General features: G+C 38.2%; 2 protein-coding genes across 3 annotated transcripts; one reads left to right on the forward strand and one right to left on the reverse strand.

Annotated features, from left to right (window-relative positions):
- Positions 1-444: 444 nt before the first annotated feature.
- On the reverse strand, positions 445-5,811 carry lcat (lecithin-cholesterol acyltransferase). Its single transcript, XM_079810003.1, has 6 exons — positions 5,631-5,811; positions 5,236-5,392; positions 4,580-4,695; positions 4,403-4,498; positions 3,768-3,992; positions 445-2,130 (listed from the first exon to the last, which is right to left on the reverse strand). The coding sequence occupies exons 1-6, from the start codon at positions 5,773-5,775 to the stop codon at positions 1,553-1,555; spliced, it is 1,317 nt and encodes a 438-aa protein (XP_079666129.1). The 5' UTR covers positions 5,776-5,811; the 3' UTR covers positions 445-1,552.
- Positions 4,979-19,332, forward strand: ccdc135 (coiled-coil domain containing 135). 2 transcript variants are annotated; one of them, XM_079809976.1, is made up of 20 exons: positions 4,979-5,102; positions 5,286-5,389; positions 6,320-6,426; positions 6,532-6,653; positions 9,283-9,445; positions 9,549-9,674; positions 9,803-9,997; positions 11,563-11,721; positions 11,796-12,014; positions 12,098-12,211; positions 12,314-12,386; positions 12,487-12,615; positions 14,430-14,558; positions 14,769-14,986; positions 15,161-15,373; positions 17,963-18,073; positions 18,148-18,258; positions 18,342-18,536; positions 18,714-18,853; positions 19,046-19,332. In XM_079809976.1, exons 4-20 carry the CDS (start codon positions 6,532-6,534, stop codon positions 19,128-19,130), a joined length of 2,502 nt encoding a protein of 833 aa, XP_079666102.1. In that variant the 5' UTR covers positions 4,979-5,102; positions 5,286-5,389; positions 6,320-6,426; the 3' UTR covers positions 19,131-19,332. The 2 variants fall into 2 exon arrangements, with proteins under 2 accessions (XP_079666102.1, XP_079666103.1); XM_079809977.1 differs by having other exon boundaries at positions 4,986-5,102; positions 5,254-5,389.
- The last annotated feature ends 225 nt before the right edge of the window (positions 19,333-19,557 follow it).

A 19,557-nucleotide genomic window follows, 5' to 3' on the forward strand; every position in this document is an offset into this window, starting at 1 on the left:
AACTATGCTACCACAAGGGCTGTCTGTATGTAATCTATGTTTCAGAATAAAACGTGAAAACCTATTCAAATAATATTTACCACAGAACAACATTATCAAGTTTTTACTTTTACAGAAATGAGAATTCGAGTTGAAGTTTTAGTAATGCTGTTAGTGCTTTTGACACTTTTATTATTATTTAAAAATAATAATTATCTGTAGCTTTAATTTATTTGAGTAATTTTAGCATTCAATTTAAAATTGAATTTAAGTTTTTTAATCTAATGATATTTATATTTTATTCTATGTCAGCTTTATTTCAACAACTAAAACCATAAAAACATGGGAAAAACTTGAAATAAAATAAACATTAAAAAACCCTTAAAAACCTAAAGTTCTAAAACTTTATAGACATTTTAAAAAAGGACAAAAATACACAAAACTGTGCACTACTAATGGAATGATGAAGCTTAATACATTTGTTTAATAATAATATTTGAATGAAAATATGTGTATTGTGTAGTATGCATTAAAATGTTTAGTCAAGCAATAAAAACGTATAATCAAAAGGCACTCAAATTTCGCTTTAGTGAGCATGTAGACACGACTGAAGGGAATGATCATTGAATTATTGTCATGTTGCACATGCAGGTTGCTTTGTTTCACTCTGTGTGAGGATGATGATCAAAGATCATAGAGATTTGAGGAAAAAAGAGATACTACCAAACCAAGTTACTGATTAAAGGAATCCTATACTGCCAAAATATCTATATTTCAAAAGAAACAATCAATTATTTTTTTTCCAAAAAGCAAAGAAAGATTTCCTGGCAAAGCGACTGTCCATTTCTATGTGTACTCTGAACCTTTGTCTAACATGTTTTAATTTGTTTGCAAAAAGCTGATGTTTGTCCGACTTAGAACTACTAAACCAGTTCAAAGGTTACAGAGTTCAACAAAGATTATCAGTGCTGTGTACAGACAGGCGTACAAATAACAAGGACCAATAATATGGATAAATATATTTTTATATTTAGAGTATGCAGCCGTTTAACTAGTAGTTTAACAATGTCACAGCCTAAAAAAATACGATCCTTTTTAAAAATGTGATTAACATATTTCAGTAGCATAGACAGTTGAAGTTATGCTACGTTATACAAACATCTAGTACAGTTTATACTTTAAGAGCCATGGTGTCTATAATCTTTAATGTACAGATTAAATACATTTGAAAAATTCTGTAAAATACAGTTACAAAGAAAACTATATCATGTCTATTAATTTAAACCAATACAAAAAGATGTTTAAGTGTTCACGCCATGTCGGAATTACTGTAATTATGAGATTTCGACTCACAATCACGTCCTTGTAGAACTCGTTATTACAACTTGTAAACTCGGAATTTTCGGAGAGCTTGTACCACGTGACCGCTGCAGATTCATTTTGGTGTTGACAGTGTTGCCATAGAAATGCATAATTCCGAGGACAGCATAATTACAACATGGCATGAACGCAGCAATACTTTTATACATGATACCAGTGGTGCAAGTGTACCTATAAAGCAGTTTTGAATATTTCACACAAAACTAAGGCTAAGAGATGGAGGCTGTTCAATGCTGACATGCTTTTCCTCAAGGTACTTTCCCTCCAGAATTCTCTGGACCGTCGTCAGCACATTGTGATTAAAGATCATGTCCAAATGAGCTATGCCTCTGAACTCTGTCACATGCACGGCCTGTTCCTGCTTCCCTATCCAGCGCTTACAGAGACTCATGCTGCGGCTGTCGACGGTGTCATCGCCGTCATCGTAAATTATATCTACGGGGTCTGCGTTTGGAAACTGCTCGTCGTAGACGTAGGTCACGGGAGTAGGGAGTCCCACCCCGTAGAGGCAGTACACCTCGACTCCAGGCGTGGGCAGGCCGGCTGTGAGGTTTCTGGTGTCCTCCCACATGTACCAGCCGTCCTCAAAGTCAATGTCTTTGAAAAACTGATTGTAGTCCTGGTTGGTGTAGTTGAAAAAGGGGGTGGAGATGAAGGTGTGTTCTTTGGGCCAGCCCTCTTCGGAAGGGATCATCCACGGGTTTGTGGTCGTCATTCGTTGTTCTTCGCGGATTTTTATATTGGACACGAAGGGTATGCCATCATTTTCACCTAAAAAGGCATAAAATAAAGACAAAAACCTATTACACTCTTTTACAAAGTCTTGATTTTGTGGTCTATAAGAATAGGTTTTCATGCTTGAATGTCAAAAAACACATTATTTTTCACATATTTTACATTATTGCAGCTCTTCTTTTCCTATTCTGTCAGTAACACTATGTTTAGTTCCTGACTCTACAGAGCCCCTCCTTCTGAAAAGTGCACTGTGCACTGATTGGTCAACTGGACCAGTGTGTTGTGATTGGACAACAGCTTCGGGTATGTTTTGGAAATGTTACACCCCTTGCATTTTTTTGCATATGCCCTGGGGGGGAATTATTTAAAGACACAATGTGTAATTTTCGCCGCTAGAGATTGCTTATTCAAAACAAAGACGTATCTTGACGATGCCTTGATTTCGTGGAATCATGGGAGTTGTAGACTTCACCTCTACAGCCGGTGGAAAAGAATACGACGGAACTTTAGCAGAAATCATATGTATTAAGAATGTATTAAGAATTTATTAACGTTACTGTAGTATGAAGTTTATTATACGTTACTGTAGTACAAAATAAAATCGAGGGTAAAGCGGGGATGATATCTTTGATAGGCCTAGTTAAAATTGCTTATTTCTCTGGATTTAAACATTCTTGGATACATTTGGGATAATGTAAGTACACAAGTCAACAAAATATATAACATTGTTCTAGTGGTTTTTGGATATTTGAATCCAAAAATATTACATATTGTACCTTTAAATTAGGAATACTGTGACGTGGTTGTTTCCAGAAGAAAACTCAAGACTACATTCGAGGCGTTTCATGGAGTTCAGAAACAGTGTTGATATAGAGAATAACTCCCTTTGGAGTGACTTTGTGCTTTGTAACAGACATTTTTCATGCTCAATCAGCAACATTACACACTAAAGAAAGTTGAAAATATAAAAAAGCATAATGGGTTCTCTCTAAAATTTAAAGAAAATTTAAAAATAACATATTTAAATTTTTAAAATGACATATTAAAGAAATAGGTCACCCAAAACTATAATTACATTAAAATTATAGAATTATGTTTACAATTAAAAAAATCATTTGAAATAATCTGAATTTAATATTTTATGTCTGCATGTTTTTTTTATAACATCTTTTATTCGGCAAGGGTGCTTTGAGTAATAAATTAAATAAACTAATTAAAGCTAAATAGAAAATAATAATAATAATACAAAAAACACATAAAATAACTAAAACTTAAATTAAAATGAAAATAAAAAAAGCAAATTCAATATATTATTAAATACTATAAGCAATGATGCTTTAAATGATCAAAAGGGACAAGCAAGACATTTATAATATAAAATATTTATATTAATGTAAAAATATTATAAACAAATATATCACACAAAATAATTTATGTTTTCAACATGTTTCTTGAGCACCAAATCAGCATATTAGAATGGTTTCTGAGGATCATGTAAACACTAAAGAGTGGAGTAATAATGCTGAAAAGTTATGGCCCTGAAGAAATATATAGTTAACTATATATATATATATATATATATATATATATATATATATATATATATATATATATATATATATATATATATATATATATATACATATATATAGATGGTGTTTTCTTCACTGTACCTGATGCCAAGACTCTGAGGGGCTTCACAGCGCCACCCCAAGGAGCTCCCAGAGAGATGAAGCCCTTAATGTAATGGTCTTTCCAGTCCTGAGTCTGCTGGTTGAGAAAGTACAGGATGTAGTTGTTGCCCATGCTATGGCCCAGAAGGTAGACTGGTTGCTTGTACTCATCATGCATCTCCTCCACCAAGTTTTTCAGACGTGAAAAATACTCCTCCTGCTCATCTATGTGGTACCAAACATAGTTGTGAGTGGGACACAGAATGAAAGTACACTGTGTGAATGGTTGCCAGGGTGTTCGGGGTGGTTTCTAAGTAGCTGCTATGTGGTTGATAAGAATCTGGTTCCTCCAAAATGTGTAATCTTATCAATGCCCTTTTATAATAATTATTAATGTTATTTTATTGTATGCGTATATGTATTATTTATTAACTTATAGCACAGTTTGGCTCTAAGCCTAATCAAACGCACCTGCCTGTCATTTTCATGTAATCCTGAAGACCTTGATTTGCTTGTTCAGATATATTTGATTTGAGCTGGAGCTTGAATAGTCCTGACATAGTGACTATAGTCAGCTATTTGTTTTGTGCTATGGTGAAATGATTGTTGCTGTCTGTCATTGGGATTTAACCTACTTGGAGCGATTCTCCAGTCATACGGAGCACCACGGACGGTCTCATTTCGCACATATCCAATGCTGGACAAATGTTGAACCATGGTATGCAAGTAACCTAGAAAAAAAAGTACATCAGGATGAAAATGCGGATGTTGTGATGTGAGAAGTCTTCAATTACTTGAGATGTTATACTCACCAGTCAGCTTATTTATGTCAAGAAACTCTATAGGGTGCGTCTGTCCAAATCCAGGGACCCTGACCTCCACCCCGGGTGCATTCGATGTCTTGCGACTTGTCCTGTTGTACACAATTCTGCACAAAAAGACGCAACAGTTACATTTATATCATGTTCAAGGCAAAGCAAAACAAGAAATTGTATTTTAAATGTATTCTTTCAAGGTTACAAAGCAGGGAGGCTTTAGTTAAAAATATATTGACGCTTCTGATAATAAACATAGTTAGGACAGTAGATTGCTACTAATATTGATTATGATACATTGGCCTGTCCTTATGACATCAGCCTTTGAGAACCCTCCAAAAGCAATAGACAAAAGGTCAATGACCCGAAATACAGAACTGAGGACGATTAGGAAACAGTTGTCAATAAAACAGAGGTACATAAAGGGTCAGTCTGTTCATTTGCGCACAAGAGACAAAACAAATATTAAATAATACTATATTTCAAGTATATATATACTACCACCGTTCAAAAGTTTGAGGTCAGTACGATTTTTTATTAAAGAAAATAGTGCTTTTATTCAGCAAAGGTTTCAATAAAGTTTTCAAAAGTGACAGTAAATTATAATGTTACAAAAGATTTCTTGTTAAAGTTTGTTTCCATAGTCGGTTTACCTTATATTATCAATCCAGCAGTCAATTCCAATGGGCATGAACATGTTTAGGTCCATCCAGAGAGGAAACCAGTCCTCGCTCTTCTTGTAACACAACCAGTGCACCAGTGTGGGCTTGTCTATTTTGGCCTCCAGGCGATTACCCAAATTTCCAGGTACTATTCCAAAAGGGGTAACAAATTAATATATTTACCAGACATATTTTGTTACCAAAGATGGACAATTTACAACAGACTGCACAAAATATGAATTTTAACTTGTCTAAAAGTGAGGTCAATCTGTTATCTTGTCTAGGTTACCTTATATAGTTAAATGTATGCTTTTTACTAAATTAATGAACCAAAATTCTATAGAAAACAACTTAAATATCCAAACTATGAATGTAAGATTGCTTACCTATGATAAGAGGAGGAGTGCTATTATTTATGACTTGAGGTTTGGCTGTCGGAGGGAAGATAACGTTAAATAACCAGAATCCAGAGGTCTGGTGCAGTGCAATAAGAAGAAATGCAATGCATCTGAAGGAACTCGAATATCCCATAGTGTTTGTGTCTGTGTTCGTCTGTCTGCCTCTGACTCCAGCGCTATCTTTTAATGCGTTCGCCCAGTCAGGCGTCGCGAGGGGGCGGTGAGTGTATCAGAACGTGAGGTCATCGGACCGTAACACTGTGTGTGATGATTACATTATAAGGACATATTTCAATGACAATAGGTTCAGGTGCAAACATACGCGAGAGAACAAACTTTAAAATCACAACAAAAATAATTTAGTGTGAAAAACACAGGGGTTATTCCACGACATGGGTGTAACGTGCGTATTTTATTTTTGATGACTAAAGAGAGCCCCCCATAGTACAAGATTAAAACATATATCTCAAAAACAAGTTACACATACAACAAAAAGTAAAAAAAGAAAGAAAGAAAGCGAGCGAGCAGGATCTTTAGTAAGTTGTTTATTAGTTAAATAATATTTTGATGTTTTAAAGATTAAAAATCATTTTACAATTCTGTTTTAATATTGTTCTTATTTTTATAAATATAACATTTTTAAATGAAACCTCTCCGCCCCCTCATTGTAACGTCAGCGAACCCTCGCCATGGAAACAGCGACGTAAACAAGTAACAGGTTTTTACGTTACTGCCCATGGATTAATCTTCGCTTAAACGGGGAAGAGATTCGCTTTATTGAACTGTAAGTATACTGCTATCGCCTTAACTGTAAAATAACGAATATGCATTATTTGTTTTTCGTTTAGACGTTGTTTGTATCTCTCAATGCGTGTATGACTTGTTTTAGATGGAGGTGTTACCAGAGGCGGATTGTGAAGAAGACGCTACTATAACAGATGATGAAGAGGGTGTTCGAGAAGTGGCGAGCAGGCTGTCTAACATACGAATAACACCCACAGTTACACACACGTGAGGTTACTAAAGTTCATAAACATGTGGTAAACTCTTGTTAAAGCAATGAGCAGTGTTTCTCCATAGGAGTTCCTCTCACATGAACACGGTGGATGTTTACAGCGGCCTTAATCATTAGCCACAAACATGGGTGGTATATCCGGTCACTCATGTGGGGTAGTAGATCAAGGTTAAACACCCCCAACTTTTTATCTACATTAGTACATTAGTGCACAGAGACAGGGGGTAAGTTGTTGTTAAAACCCATCCACCACGGCCTCAATCTATAGGGGACTATATATTAACCTTGTTATAAGGATGAATGTCATAATTGTTTTTTTTTTTTTTTTTAAACACCTTGCACTTATTTTATTTCATCCATAGACATATATATATATATATATATATATATGAAAATGGAAAATATAAGAATAAAACTAAATCAAAATATTAATAAAAATGAATAGTATCTCAATGATACTAAAATAACGCTTGTCCAGGTCATATTTCCAACCAAAAGTAAAGTTAAAAAAATAATTTAAATAAAAAATGTAAAAAAAAATTTAAAAAAAAGAAGATTTTTATTATGTAATGTAAGTCATCCGGATAGTCTTCACAAAATAACTTGTTTTATACACAGACGAGCCAAAACATGACTACCTGCCTAATAGGGCTGTGCGATATTGAAGAAAAATGCGATATGCGATATCCTTGTTAAATAATGCGATATTCAATATGCGATACGATATTGCTTTAAGTGTGTAAAATCTATTTCTTTCCCCAACTGATGTCTTTCACTTAAAGCATAACCGACTGTGTTTACATGAATACTCATCGAGACAGCCATTTTGATATAACTGTGTGTGTATTTGGCAGTTCGAGTGTGTAACACGACAGGAAAAAAAGAACGGCTTGTGCGCACGTTTCGGTGTGTGTGTCAGACAGCAGACAGCACGAGACTGCAAGGAGTTGTTTTTTGCAAGTTATTGCGTTTAATAACTCATTTTAACGTCAAGCAAGTCACATAAGTAACAGTCGTGTGCCCAGTCTATTCTCTGCTTATGCGTCGACCTAAAGGCGTGTACACACCGGGACGAATATCGCACGTGCTTATCGCCAGCGTTTTTCGTGACGTTTTTCGGCGCGTCTTGAGTGTTCACACCCAAGCGATTTCCACTGGCGATGCGCCGAGTGAACGTGCACATTCAGTAGATGCGCTCCCGGTACACAAGGTGGTGCTGCGGCACTTACGCTTCTGACACTCGCTTGTCACACAGTAGAAGAGGAGAGACAGTATTTACATGCTTGCCAAAACCACAGATATATTATGTCTATGGCAAAACCATTCACACACTTTTTGCTAACTGGCAAGCAGCATTAGCAGCCCATCTTCTTCTTTGTCTACTTACTACTTCTTCGTCGTATCAATGTGTGCTCGGCAAGACCGATTTTGTGCTTGAGCGCCACCAAGTCGTGTTTTACTGTCACTTCAGCAGCTCCAGGCACGTGAACAAAAGCGCTGATCTCATTGGTCGGCCAGTTTTTAACGCGCCGCGTCAAAATAAAAAAACGAACCCGAGGCGTTTTTTTTAAAATGACGCTTTTACGCCTGGCGTTTTACGCGTCGGTGTGAACACTCACATTGGCGCCCATTGTTTAGTCACGAGGCGTTAAACGTCGGCGATAAACGCGCGCGAAAATCGTCCCGGTGTGAACAGGCCTTAAAACGTTTACTTTTCACAATGTTGAAGTGGCCTATTAAAATCATTCAGATATTGCGTGCCCTTGCGATATGCATATTGCATTATGTACATTTGCGATATTTCGATAATTCGTATATATTGTGCAGCCCTACTGCCTAATATGCTGTTGGTCCTCTGCGTGCGGTCAAATTCACATCCACACAAATGGCCGGACCCAGGGTTTCACAGCAGAACATTGCCCAGAGCATCACACTCCCACTTTGGTAAAGGGCAGACACATACATGGACGTCCACATGATGCAAAAGTGAACGGGACTCATCGAATCAGTCAACCTTCTTCCACTGCTCACAGGTCAGGTTCCGACACTTGCGTATCCATTGTAGGCGTTTTCAATGGTGTACACTGAATATCATAGGCACTCTGATTGGTGTGTGCTTACACAACCCCATACGCAGCAGTGTGTTGTGACACATTCCTCCCATAACTATCATAACAATTTTGTGTGACTTGTGCCACAGTAGACCTTCTGTTGGCACGAACCAGACGGGATAGCCTTTGTTCCCCCCGTGCATCAATGAGCCCTGGGCGCCCGACACCCTGTCGCCACTTTGTGGTTTGTCGCTCCTCGAACCACTGTTGGTAAATTCTCACCACTGCAGACCGGAAGCAACCCACAAGCCTTGCCTATTCAAAGATACTCTGACACAGTCGCCTTGCCATAAAAATTTGGCCCTTGTCAAAATCACTCCGATCTTTCTTCAGCATCCAACACGTTGATTACGTGAACTGATTGTCTGCTTACCATCTAATCTACCCAGACCTTAATCTCTGGCCTTCTTAAGAGATGATGATAGACATTACATGCAAGTTACGCACGTAATTTTAAGAATAAAACAACAATTAGACATCTCTATTCATTGGTCTTTATTCTTTACTGTTTCAGACCTCAATCGGACCTTTCCAAATGTCCATCCTCATACATGGAGAACTCCTCACAGGAGAAGCTCATGTTTGCGATGGCTGAAAACTTCCGTCTGCAGTACGCGCTTTTATATCCTGATAACAAAGCGCTTCTTCTGTGCCCTGTAAACGAGCATGGCGTTCAGGTGCATACAGCAAATACACTTTCAGACATGGCAACGTTACCACAATTGACTGAAATACTCTTTTGTTTACATGATGTCTTCTTATTTCACTGTAAATCAACAGAAATTTGTAAGCACCACCTTGCGAAGCACCTTGCTGCCGTATCCTGAGCTGTACGACTGGGAGGGATGTGCCAGTTTTGTGTCTGATTATCTGTCGTTGGAGCTCTTGGATCCATCATTTGAACTTGTGAGAATTTACGACTCTATCTCTATTAATTGCGTTCAACTTGATCTATATTGTCTTATGAGGGTTGTTTTTTGCCTCTTGGACTTGAAAACATGTTTTTTTGTTTGTTTCATGCCTGTTCCATTTAGCCCAAGCAGCTGTCATCGCCCACCTGGGTTCTGGAGACTCAGAGAGGCACATGTTTTGATTTCTCCAGTGTGCTGTGTAGCCTGTTGTTGGGCGCAGGATACAACGCTTACTGCGTCAGTGGGTACGCTACTAAAGAGATGTGTCTTCTCGATCAGTCACGACAAGAATGTCCCTTACTGCAGACTCAAATACAAGTAAGTACAGAGTTAATGGCACGTAAATTGAAACAAATGAACTCATCACTCAGTCAGTTTGCTTGATCTTTTATATGTGATAACTTTTAAGTGGGTATTTAACCTCTTTCAGATTCCTTGACGGATAGATGTGCAGAGCAGGTTTAACATAGTTAACTGAAACTAAAACCTTAACTGAAATAAAATAAATCAGCTATCAGTTGCCAAGGCAGCATTTCTTATTTTAATTTAGTTTAATGATGTACTAAAATAACTAAAACTAAAATTAAAATAAAAACACAAAAAAAGATTAAAGATGACAAAAAAACAACAACAAATTTACCCAAAATTTTACATGAAAATTGAAAATATATACAAAAAAATTATAGAAAATATTAATAGAAATTATAATTATATCTCAATGATACTAAAATAAATTACACTGATACAGAGCAGGAAATTAAAAAAAATGCAAATTGCAAATGGTATCATTAATGTATTTACATGCTTTCTGATGCCTAAATTGCAATACATTTTGTTAATAAAAATCATGAATTATCATACATTTATTAATTTATGTAGTTCGTTTCGTAATCTATTGCTATGATAGCCTAGAAATCTAGACGCACCCTAGCAGCAGCGAATATAATTTGCAGCCAGGGGTGTCTAGCTACTCTCCGTTGGCTTGCGAGCTGGAAAAACCAAACTCTAGTCAGGCCAATCACATCGTGTATAGAGTCAGTGGGCGGGCTTAAATGACGGCAGAGATGCAGCGGTTTGGTGTGCTACTTGAAAACAAAGAAGCTGGCGAACAGCTGTCTTTCTGTCTTTCCGGTTACAGCAAAAGTTTAAACTATCAACTAGCTCCGCTTCACCTTCTTCGTTGCTCTGGCTGGTTGTAGCGCTATCCTATTACGTGCAGAGGAAATTTGAAAGACAACCGTTTATCCCGCCCCTTGGATTGAGCCCTGCCAACGGTGTGTTCCCAGACCCAACATCTTGATGTGGGTCTGGCTTGTTAGGCTAGTTATGACCATATATTTGTACATTACTTAATTTTACTTTTTAATCTGACTTAATATTACTTGTTACATACTTATGTTAATATGGTAGGACAATGCAACCTTTAGCTGAACTTTAGCTTTTTTAAATTTAGTGTTTGATGTTAATATTGTATTTTTGTATTTCCACATATTTTTATATATTATCACAAAAATAACACTATTTTTTTTTTTGAGTTTTGAAAAATTACGTTTTTTAATAATTAATTAAAAAACATGGAGTACGTTTTACAAGAAAATACTATTTCAGTCTTCCTACTTCAAAATTTCATAATTTAAAAAAACAATTTCTGAGAAACTGATATTTGAAATCAACCCAAACAAGCACCCACCCTTCATTGCTCCGCATTTGCAGACTCTCTAACGTATGTCCACAGATACCTCAGACTTAGAGGTTGTAGACCATTTGTTGAAGACCCCAGCTTTAACACCAATTTCCTTGAGTGGTCATATTGAAATCAGTTACTTCTGAAAACCTAAACTGGATGGATTCATGTTATGGATTATTTTGTATGATCTGCTCAGGAGAAAACAGAGGAACCGAAGAAGACAATGAAGAAATACTCTGTGAAACCTCCACGCGACTTGCACAGCACCTTTGAAAAGCGTCAAGATGAGAAACGGCACACAGAAGCTAAAGCAGCTGCACTGAAGGAACAACTGGAAGCTGAGAGACTTCAGAAGGTTAGACAGAGGATGTTTCAGTGAAATTCACTTTAGTTTGTGATTTGCATTTTTTACTGGTTCCTTTTAAACAGGAGAAAGAACGTCCACCCCCTGACCCTCTACTGGGCTTGAGAGTTCACAGCTGGGTTCTGGTGCTCTCAGGGAACCGGGAGGTACCTGAGAACTTCTTCATTGACCCTCTGACTGGTAAGAGCTACTCCACCACAGATGAGAACTTTCTGGGCATAGAGAGCGCCTGGAACCATCGAAACTACTGGGTCAACAAGCAAGATTGCACTTTCGGTTGTGGGGTCAGTATCTTTTAGTGTGAATGTGATATTAATGTGAAGATGACAAGCATTGGATAGTTGACCGGGTCTGTTTGTGTCTGTAGGAGATGACCTTTGACATGGGCGATCTATCAAAGTGGGAGTATATGCTGTGTGGCCTTACTAGCCAATCTCTGTCAGAGCCAAAGACACTCCAAGAGTCAGAAGACGAGGAGGAAGTACAGAAAAACATTTCTAATTTTCCATTTAGTTTTTTTTTACATATTTATTCTAAGAATCTATTACATCAGATGTAACCACCTATTATGTTTCGTCTGAAGGAGGAAATGGATGAGCTGAAAGTGTTTGAAATGCCTCCATCTTGGGTGACTAAAATAGATATTTCACCAGCAGGTCAAGTCTTCACTCTCACACATAGCCTTCCATCCATTATCCACTATCTCTTGAGGTTCATTAATCATCCATGTTCTGTTTTTATTTTTCATCTTTACAGATATGGAAATGCGTTATCCAGGGGGTATGAAGGTTATCCAGTACAGGAAAGCCAAGCTAGAGAAGTTTGCCCCTTACCTTCTGAAAGACGGCCTTGTGACTAAACTCACCATTTATAAAGACCTTGATTGTAAGACTTTTGCAGATGTTTTTGTTTTCAACATATAAAATATATCTTGTCATGTTGATCATGTACATTTATATGAACAAAAAATCACGTAAAATGCATAGTTCACCCAAAACAAAAAGAATGTCAAAATAAATCAATAATAGGGTCCTATTATGCTCCTTTTCACAAGATGTAAAATAAGTCTCTGATGTCCCCAGAGTCTGTACGTGAAGTTTAAGCTCAAAATACCCCACAGGTAATTCTTTATAGCACGTTAAAATGGTCACTTTTTGAGGGTGAGCAAAAACCATAGACCATATAAAAAAATATGGACGTAGTGTCCGTGACGTCACCCATAGGATTCTGAAGAGCAGTTTTGAAGCGTAAAGTTGGGTCGAGCTGGCCGTTGCCGTCTTGGAAGCGTGTCATCCTCCTATCATCGCGCGTCACTTCCGGATAATAGAAAATGGGCAAAGAGGCGGGACGTGGGTGACGCGATGCGTGGGTGACGCAATGACTAACAGACAACAGATAAATGGCAATCCACCTGTCAGTCAAAGTGAAAACACGCCCATAACTATGCAGAACTTTAAGGCTTTATATAATGTTAACGAATGAGTTATAATAAAATTCACCCCCCTCACAGTTGTCATGAAGGGCAAAATTAGATATGTAGACCAAAACCACAATTTGTACCAGGTTGTAAACATGTTTTCTTCCTGCTGTAAATTTGGGCATTTTAACATGGGGCTCAATGAGATTCTGCTCCCTTCTGGAGCCTGTCTCTAGCGGCCAGTCGATGAATTGCAGTTTAAGTCACTTCCGTATTGGCTTCAAGAGAAACTGGGGAAGGTTGCCGCTTGGCAAAAACGCTCCGGTTTTGTGTGTGTCCCTTTAAATGCAAATGAGCTGCTGCTCCCGGCCCCCTTTCAAGAAGAGGGCGGAGCTTCAAGAACTCGTGTTAGCAGCTCCGATTACCTCATGCAGACACGCTCTGAAAATGTCAAAAACTGTTCAGCCTTTTATGTTCAAACCAGAGTCGGACAATGATGGAGAGACTCGCGAAGAAGTGACAACATGTAAAATGCAACAGCACGTTTCTGAATGGTTAGTTGATGAATTTATGTAGCTGATGTGGAGTTAACTATCTTTAAGTCATCGATTAGCATATTCTGTCATGATGATCTATAAATCGCTCATGTGGGAACTGTTGTAAGATGCCTTCAGAGCCAGAGAATATATGCTGCATGAAGATAGAACAGCTATAGTTTAGTTTAATTACAGTTATAACTTATGTTGTCATCTTGCTTTTATGACATGCTATTGCACTTGTTACGTACTGTACTGCAGTAAATGTGAAAAGACGGATGCGGACAGCTTGAACAGACTCCTAATACGACAACAACTCTTCCTCTTCTTTAAAGCAGCCCAACATGGCTTCACCCCCTTTGTTGCGTGTTCCAGGGGGCAGGGTTTATGTACATTTTAGGGTTTGTGATGTCATCAACCCGGGAAGAAGCTTGTGTAGTCCCTACCAGCCGTTTGTTGTAGTCCTTAAAAAGCGATTTCTTTAAAAGAAAATATCGCCCTTTGCTTTGAATTATTATTATCACCATTAATTATTATTATTTAAATATAATAATGAACAATAATTAAAAATAAATGATTATTATTAAATATTTATTGCCTGTTGACATCCACTACAAATGTGCACTGTCACTCTCATAAATAAATAAATAAAATACATATTCAAATATTTTAATGTTATTTTAGCATTTAGCTTGTGTGTTGACATTAAGTACAAACTCTCAGTTTGTGTTTTTTTTCTTTATCAGGCACACAACCCAGCACTATTAAGGAATGGTTCAATCACCGAAGTGACTGTCTTGATGAGAGAGAACTACACACAGACAGCAATGTGACATCTGAGCATTTCAGGCATGGAAGGAGTGATGCTCTCAGATGTAATCTAACACACATTTTCTATATATTACCAATGTCAGTAAGCGTAACTCGTTACATTACTGATAATTAAATAAATAACTTTAATAATAGCAGTTTTGCTCAATTTGTGTCTGTTGGGGTTGGGGAATGGGGGAATACTGCTTAACAAAAAGGTTGAAACATCAATTAAAAAAAACCAAGCCTGGCATTTTACGTTTAATTTTGTTTAGACCACAGGTACGTCACTTTAGTTCCTGAGACGGAGCGTCAGATGGACTTTTATAGTCACGCTCGCACTGACGGTCTAGCCAGAAGAATGGAGAAGCCTTTCGAAGTGACAGAAACCTTTGAAGATCGGACTGACTTCCTCTTCTATCGACATGTTGTTTACGGAAAGCAAATCAAAGTGATTCGGGCTGGAGAGGCTTTTGAACAACGGCCTCTAAGGGTAATGCTCTCTCAACAAACAGGCTTGACTTTTAATCTTTAAGCAGTTCAAACCAATATTATCTTGCAGGTATAACATTAACCAACAGTATACTAAAAGCTTACGTCTAGTGGCCTTGCTAACAATAAACACCACAAATATGGTCATGGACATTTTGTTTGGCGTCTCCAACAGAGGGTGGAGGAGCGGTTCCACAGAGATCCTTCTAAGCCGGCAAGTAAAGATGTGGCTGAACGGATCTTTATGTCTGACAGACGGATCCAGGTGACCTATCATCTAGAGGATGACAGGATCATCCCAGCTTGGCTCAACTTCATCAAACCCAAAGAAGCGGCAGACTCGCAGAAAGCACAAGCTTTTACTCCACAGATGGTTTCTGGCTTTCAGGTCTGATGTCACACATAAAGAATTACTTTGGTCAGTTTCATGATCGAAGTAATACAACAGTTTTATTGCCACCTTTACAAAAAAGTGGACGAGAAGAAGCATAAAATACAAGAAACATACAAAGTCAAAGTTTTGAGAATAAAATAAAAACGTTACAATATTGAAGTCCGAAATTTTTGCACGTTAAAAACTGAATACGACCTCACGTTGTGTCAATCACGTTAACACACTGCCTCCGAAACTTTAATCTGTCTTAAAAAATTGGACCGTGTTCAATTTTCTGCGTTTTTCGCATCCGTAGCAAGCATTTTGAGATGTGTTTTGACAATAACATTTTTAGAATGACGAATACAAAAAAACGCATACGAAAATTTCGGACTCAGTGTGCAAGGACCTTAAAGGGGCACTTCAGCGATTTAGCATTAAGCTTTGTATCAGTAGAAACCCGGTAGAATATTCAAATTATGGTACTTTCCCCCCTCATATCCCCATTAGACGAGAGGATTATGCATTTTATTTCTGGAAAAAATCCTCCGATGACGCAAATATCGTCATCTGAGGATTTTTGGCTAGAGACTAAAGACTACAGGAGCTAGTTCCGTATGTTTTCAACCCGCCCATATTGGAGAGATCTCACTCATAGAACGTAAATGCGCACGGCCGCTGCCGCTCGGCTCGGGCATTCATAACGGAGCGATATGGAGCAAAGTGAGAGTTTCAACTTTTCAATGAATTCCTATGAAAGTTAAGCTTCCATATGTGATCTAATAACGCGCTAGACTGGACACGTGCCGAGAATGACAGCCGCACTTACCTCAGCTCTGCTCAGCTCTTCTCTCGTGATGAATGAAATCTGACTCCTGCTGCGTTTGAGACGTGCCTTTCGTTCGGCTCACTCACACTTTATTGAAAAGACACGTTCAGTTTTTAATTGTAGTGTCTGTTCTCTAACTGAACAAAATTATTTTATTACTATGAATATCAAAACAACGGTGGGGGCGGTGCCGCGGTGGGCAAGTGATAACCAGTAGCCGTGGCTTTGGGAATGGCCTTGTAGGGCAGCGAAGCAAGTGCATTCTGGGAGTTGTTGTCTTTGAGACAAAAATACATTTTCTGTCTTTTCTCAGTCTAGAAGGCACCAAATTCAAAAATAATTTCACATTTCTACTACTTAAATGTGACCCAGTGTAAATACACATCCATCTTCCCAGCGCTGAAGTGCCTGAAGTGAAGTGAAGTGAAGTGACGTGACGTGTGGCCAAGTGGTGGCCATATGGTGACCCATACTTGGAATTTGTGCTCTGCATTTAACCCATCCAAGTACACACACACAGTAGTGAACACACACCGTGAACACACACCCGGAGCAGTGGGCAGCCATATTGCTGCGGCACACATCCGGGGAGCAGTTGGGGGTTTGGTGCCTTGCTCAAGGGTCTCACCTCAGTCATGGTATTGAGGGTGGAGGGGAGCGCTGGTTATTCACGGTTATTCACGGACCTGAGACTCGAACCCGCAACCTTCCGGTTACAAGTCCGACTCTCTAATCATTAGGCCACAACTGCCCTATGTGATGGGCATAGGGCATCCCCATAGCGATATGATACTAAAATCATAATAAGAAATTAATAGAAAACAGTTATAGAACAGTTATAGAACATCAAAAAAGCATTTCTGTAAAGTCACGATGCATAACTTCATCCACAGTAAAATCTCATTGGTCCAAATCTGACTCCAGATAACTGAATTTTATAGAAATCTTTGACTCCAAATTCTGTCCAATGAAGTAAAAGTAAAAAAAAGAGTTAATATGTTTCCATCCACCTTTTTTATGTGCATTTTGGGTGAATTTGGGGGAAAATGCTGTATGGAAACGGCAAGATGCGTATAAAAAACGTATGCACTCGTTTGAATTTTCTATCCGATACGAAAACATGCGCATAAACTACGATGGAAATGCATTATCGAATAAATTCCTTGATGCGCATAAAAATGTGACTTACGCAATGTAACAGCATTACTGTACTAACCAGCAGAAAAATCTTGTTTGCAACTGTTTTGGTCCTTCAGAAGTCTGTTGTCAAAGATGCTCGGTATATTTCCCTCCTCTCTTACATGACTGCGTTCCCAAACAGCAGCATTTGCTTCTGAAAGCATGATGACAAGTTTATTGAGACGCACAAGTTTCTCTGAGACGCAAATAATTTATTATATACGAAAATGATTATATATGGTGGCTTCTCCTATGTTTCTTACTGATTTTTTGCGGTAGTTTATCAGGAAGTGACGATTATGTTCTCTTCGACTCACTGGATGGAAACGGTGCTTTATTCTCAAATGTTTTATGCGATAATGCATTTTTGCGCATAAATTACATCCGCAACTTGAATGGAAACATAGCTGAATTGAATACAACCTCATTTGTACAATCTCGTTTGTAAGTTTTCGTTTGACCAGCTAATTCGTCACTGAGGGTTAGGTTTAGGTGTAGTTTATTACAAATAGTAGCTTTTCTACGAATCCAATTATATATGTACGAACTTTGCAAAATACTTTGCATTTATGGCTTGTTTCATTTTGCATATTCAGGTGGATCGTTCTGCGAAACCCTACAAGAACTTGGAGCTGTATAAAATGCTTGTGGAATTGATGAGCGACGAGGAGAACGTTGAACTTCGAATCAGAGAGACAGAAAAAGAGGTATTACAGTTCACAAGCGGCACAAATTAAATTTTTTGTCTAGCCCATCATATTGAAGTTAGCATATGTTCCAGGTTAAGTCCATTCTTTCTTCAAGAGAAAAGGAGGAAAGTAATACTGATCTGCTGATCTCTATATACAACACTATGAGGAACAAGATGGCCCAACTGCACATGGAAGAAAAGGTGAATCAGGGCTTTAAAAGCTCCACCATTTCCATTGCATTGATCCAAACTAACACCTATCTCTGGTTCCTTTCATTCCTCAGGAGCGTATGGCTAAAGAAAAGAAGCAGCGGCAGAAAGAGAAAGAACTGGACCTGTTGGCTCCTTTCCAGGCCCGACTGGGACTACCAGAAGCCCTCACACTCCAGGAAGCACAACAGTTGAAGAAAGACTGTCTGACTGAGTTTAAACAGCTGCTTGATAACAAAACCAGCCTCATACAGAGCAGAATCGAAAAGGCAAGCTAGTTTAGTCGAGAAGATTTAGCATCTTCAATCTGGTTGGCTGAATTAGTGTTTTTTTTAAAGGGCTGGAAACACAATATAAACTGTGGTTGGTCACTTGATTTCTTTCTGGCTAAGCGGGCCAGAATAAGCTTCTAGTGAACTGAAATCATCTCAAACTTCTTTGTTCAGGAGACAGAGGAGTTGCAGAAGAAGCAGCAGTGGTACCAGAAGAACCAGCTCACCTTGACCGCTGAGGACGAGGACGCTTACCTCGCCTACTGCTCGGACGCCATGTTCAGGATCCACATTCTCAAAATGAGACTTAGTCGGTATGCATCTCAAATCATTTGCCGAATACTCTTATGACGACATGGTCTGACCTTTGTGGAGTATCTCATCTAGTTTTTGAGGACGGTACAACTGTAGTTAATTAACTTTGGAAGTGTATGGGCTGATCTTCGCCTTGTTGATTAGCTTGAACAATCACATTGGAACAGTAAATCTGTATGTTGTTTTTGTAGACACATGGAGAGGGCACCTCAGAAGTCTCTGGCCCTGGAGGAGAAACTAAAAAGACATACAAGGTTGGCCAGTCACTCGTTGTGACACAAGACAAGTTCACTCTAGCGGTCTACCACACAATCTTCTTAAATGATTGTCTGGGACACGCCATCTTTCAGGACATTTCTCCAACCATCACATATGACCTCAATAAAATGTTCTGTGGCATCATTTGGGGGGTTATTTTGCTTTTGCTTTGATAAATGTCAAGAGAAAGACATAACCAATAAACTATGAGGAAAAAGTTAAAAAATGACTAAGCCATAATTATGCACTACTGTTTGGGGTCAGTAAGATTTAAAAAATGTTTTTGAAATAAGTCTCTTATGCTCACCAAGGCTGCTTTCATTTGATAAAATGCAGTAAAAACTGTAATTTTGAGATATTTAAGAACGGAATTTATTTCTGTGAATTTTCAGCATCATTACTCCAATTTTCAGTGTCACATAATTCTTCAGAAATCATTTTAATA

The sequence above is a fragment of the Gobio gobio genome (genome assembly GCF_949357685.1).
Source record: "Gobio gobio genome assembly, chromosome: 25".
Classification (NCBI taxonomy): Eukaryota; Metazoa; Chordata; class Actinopteri; order Cypriniformes; family Gobionidae; genus Gobio; species Gobio gobio.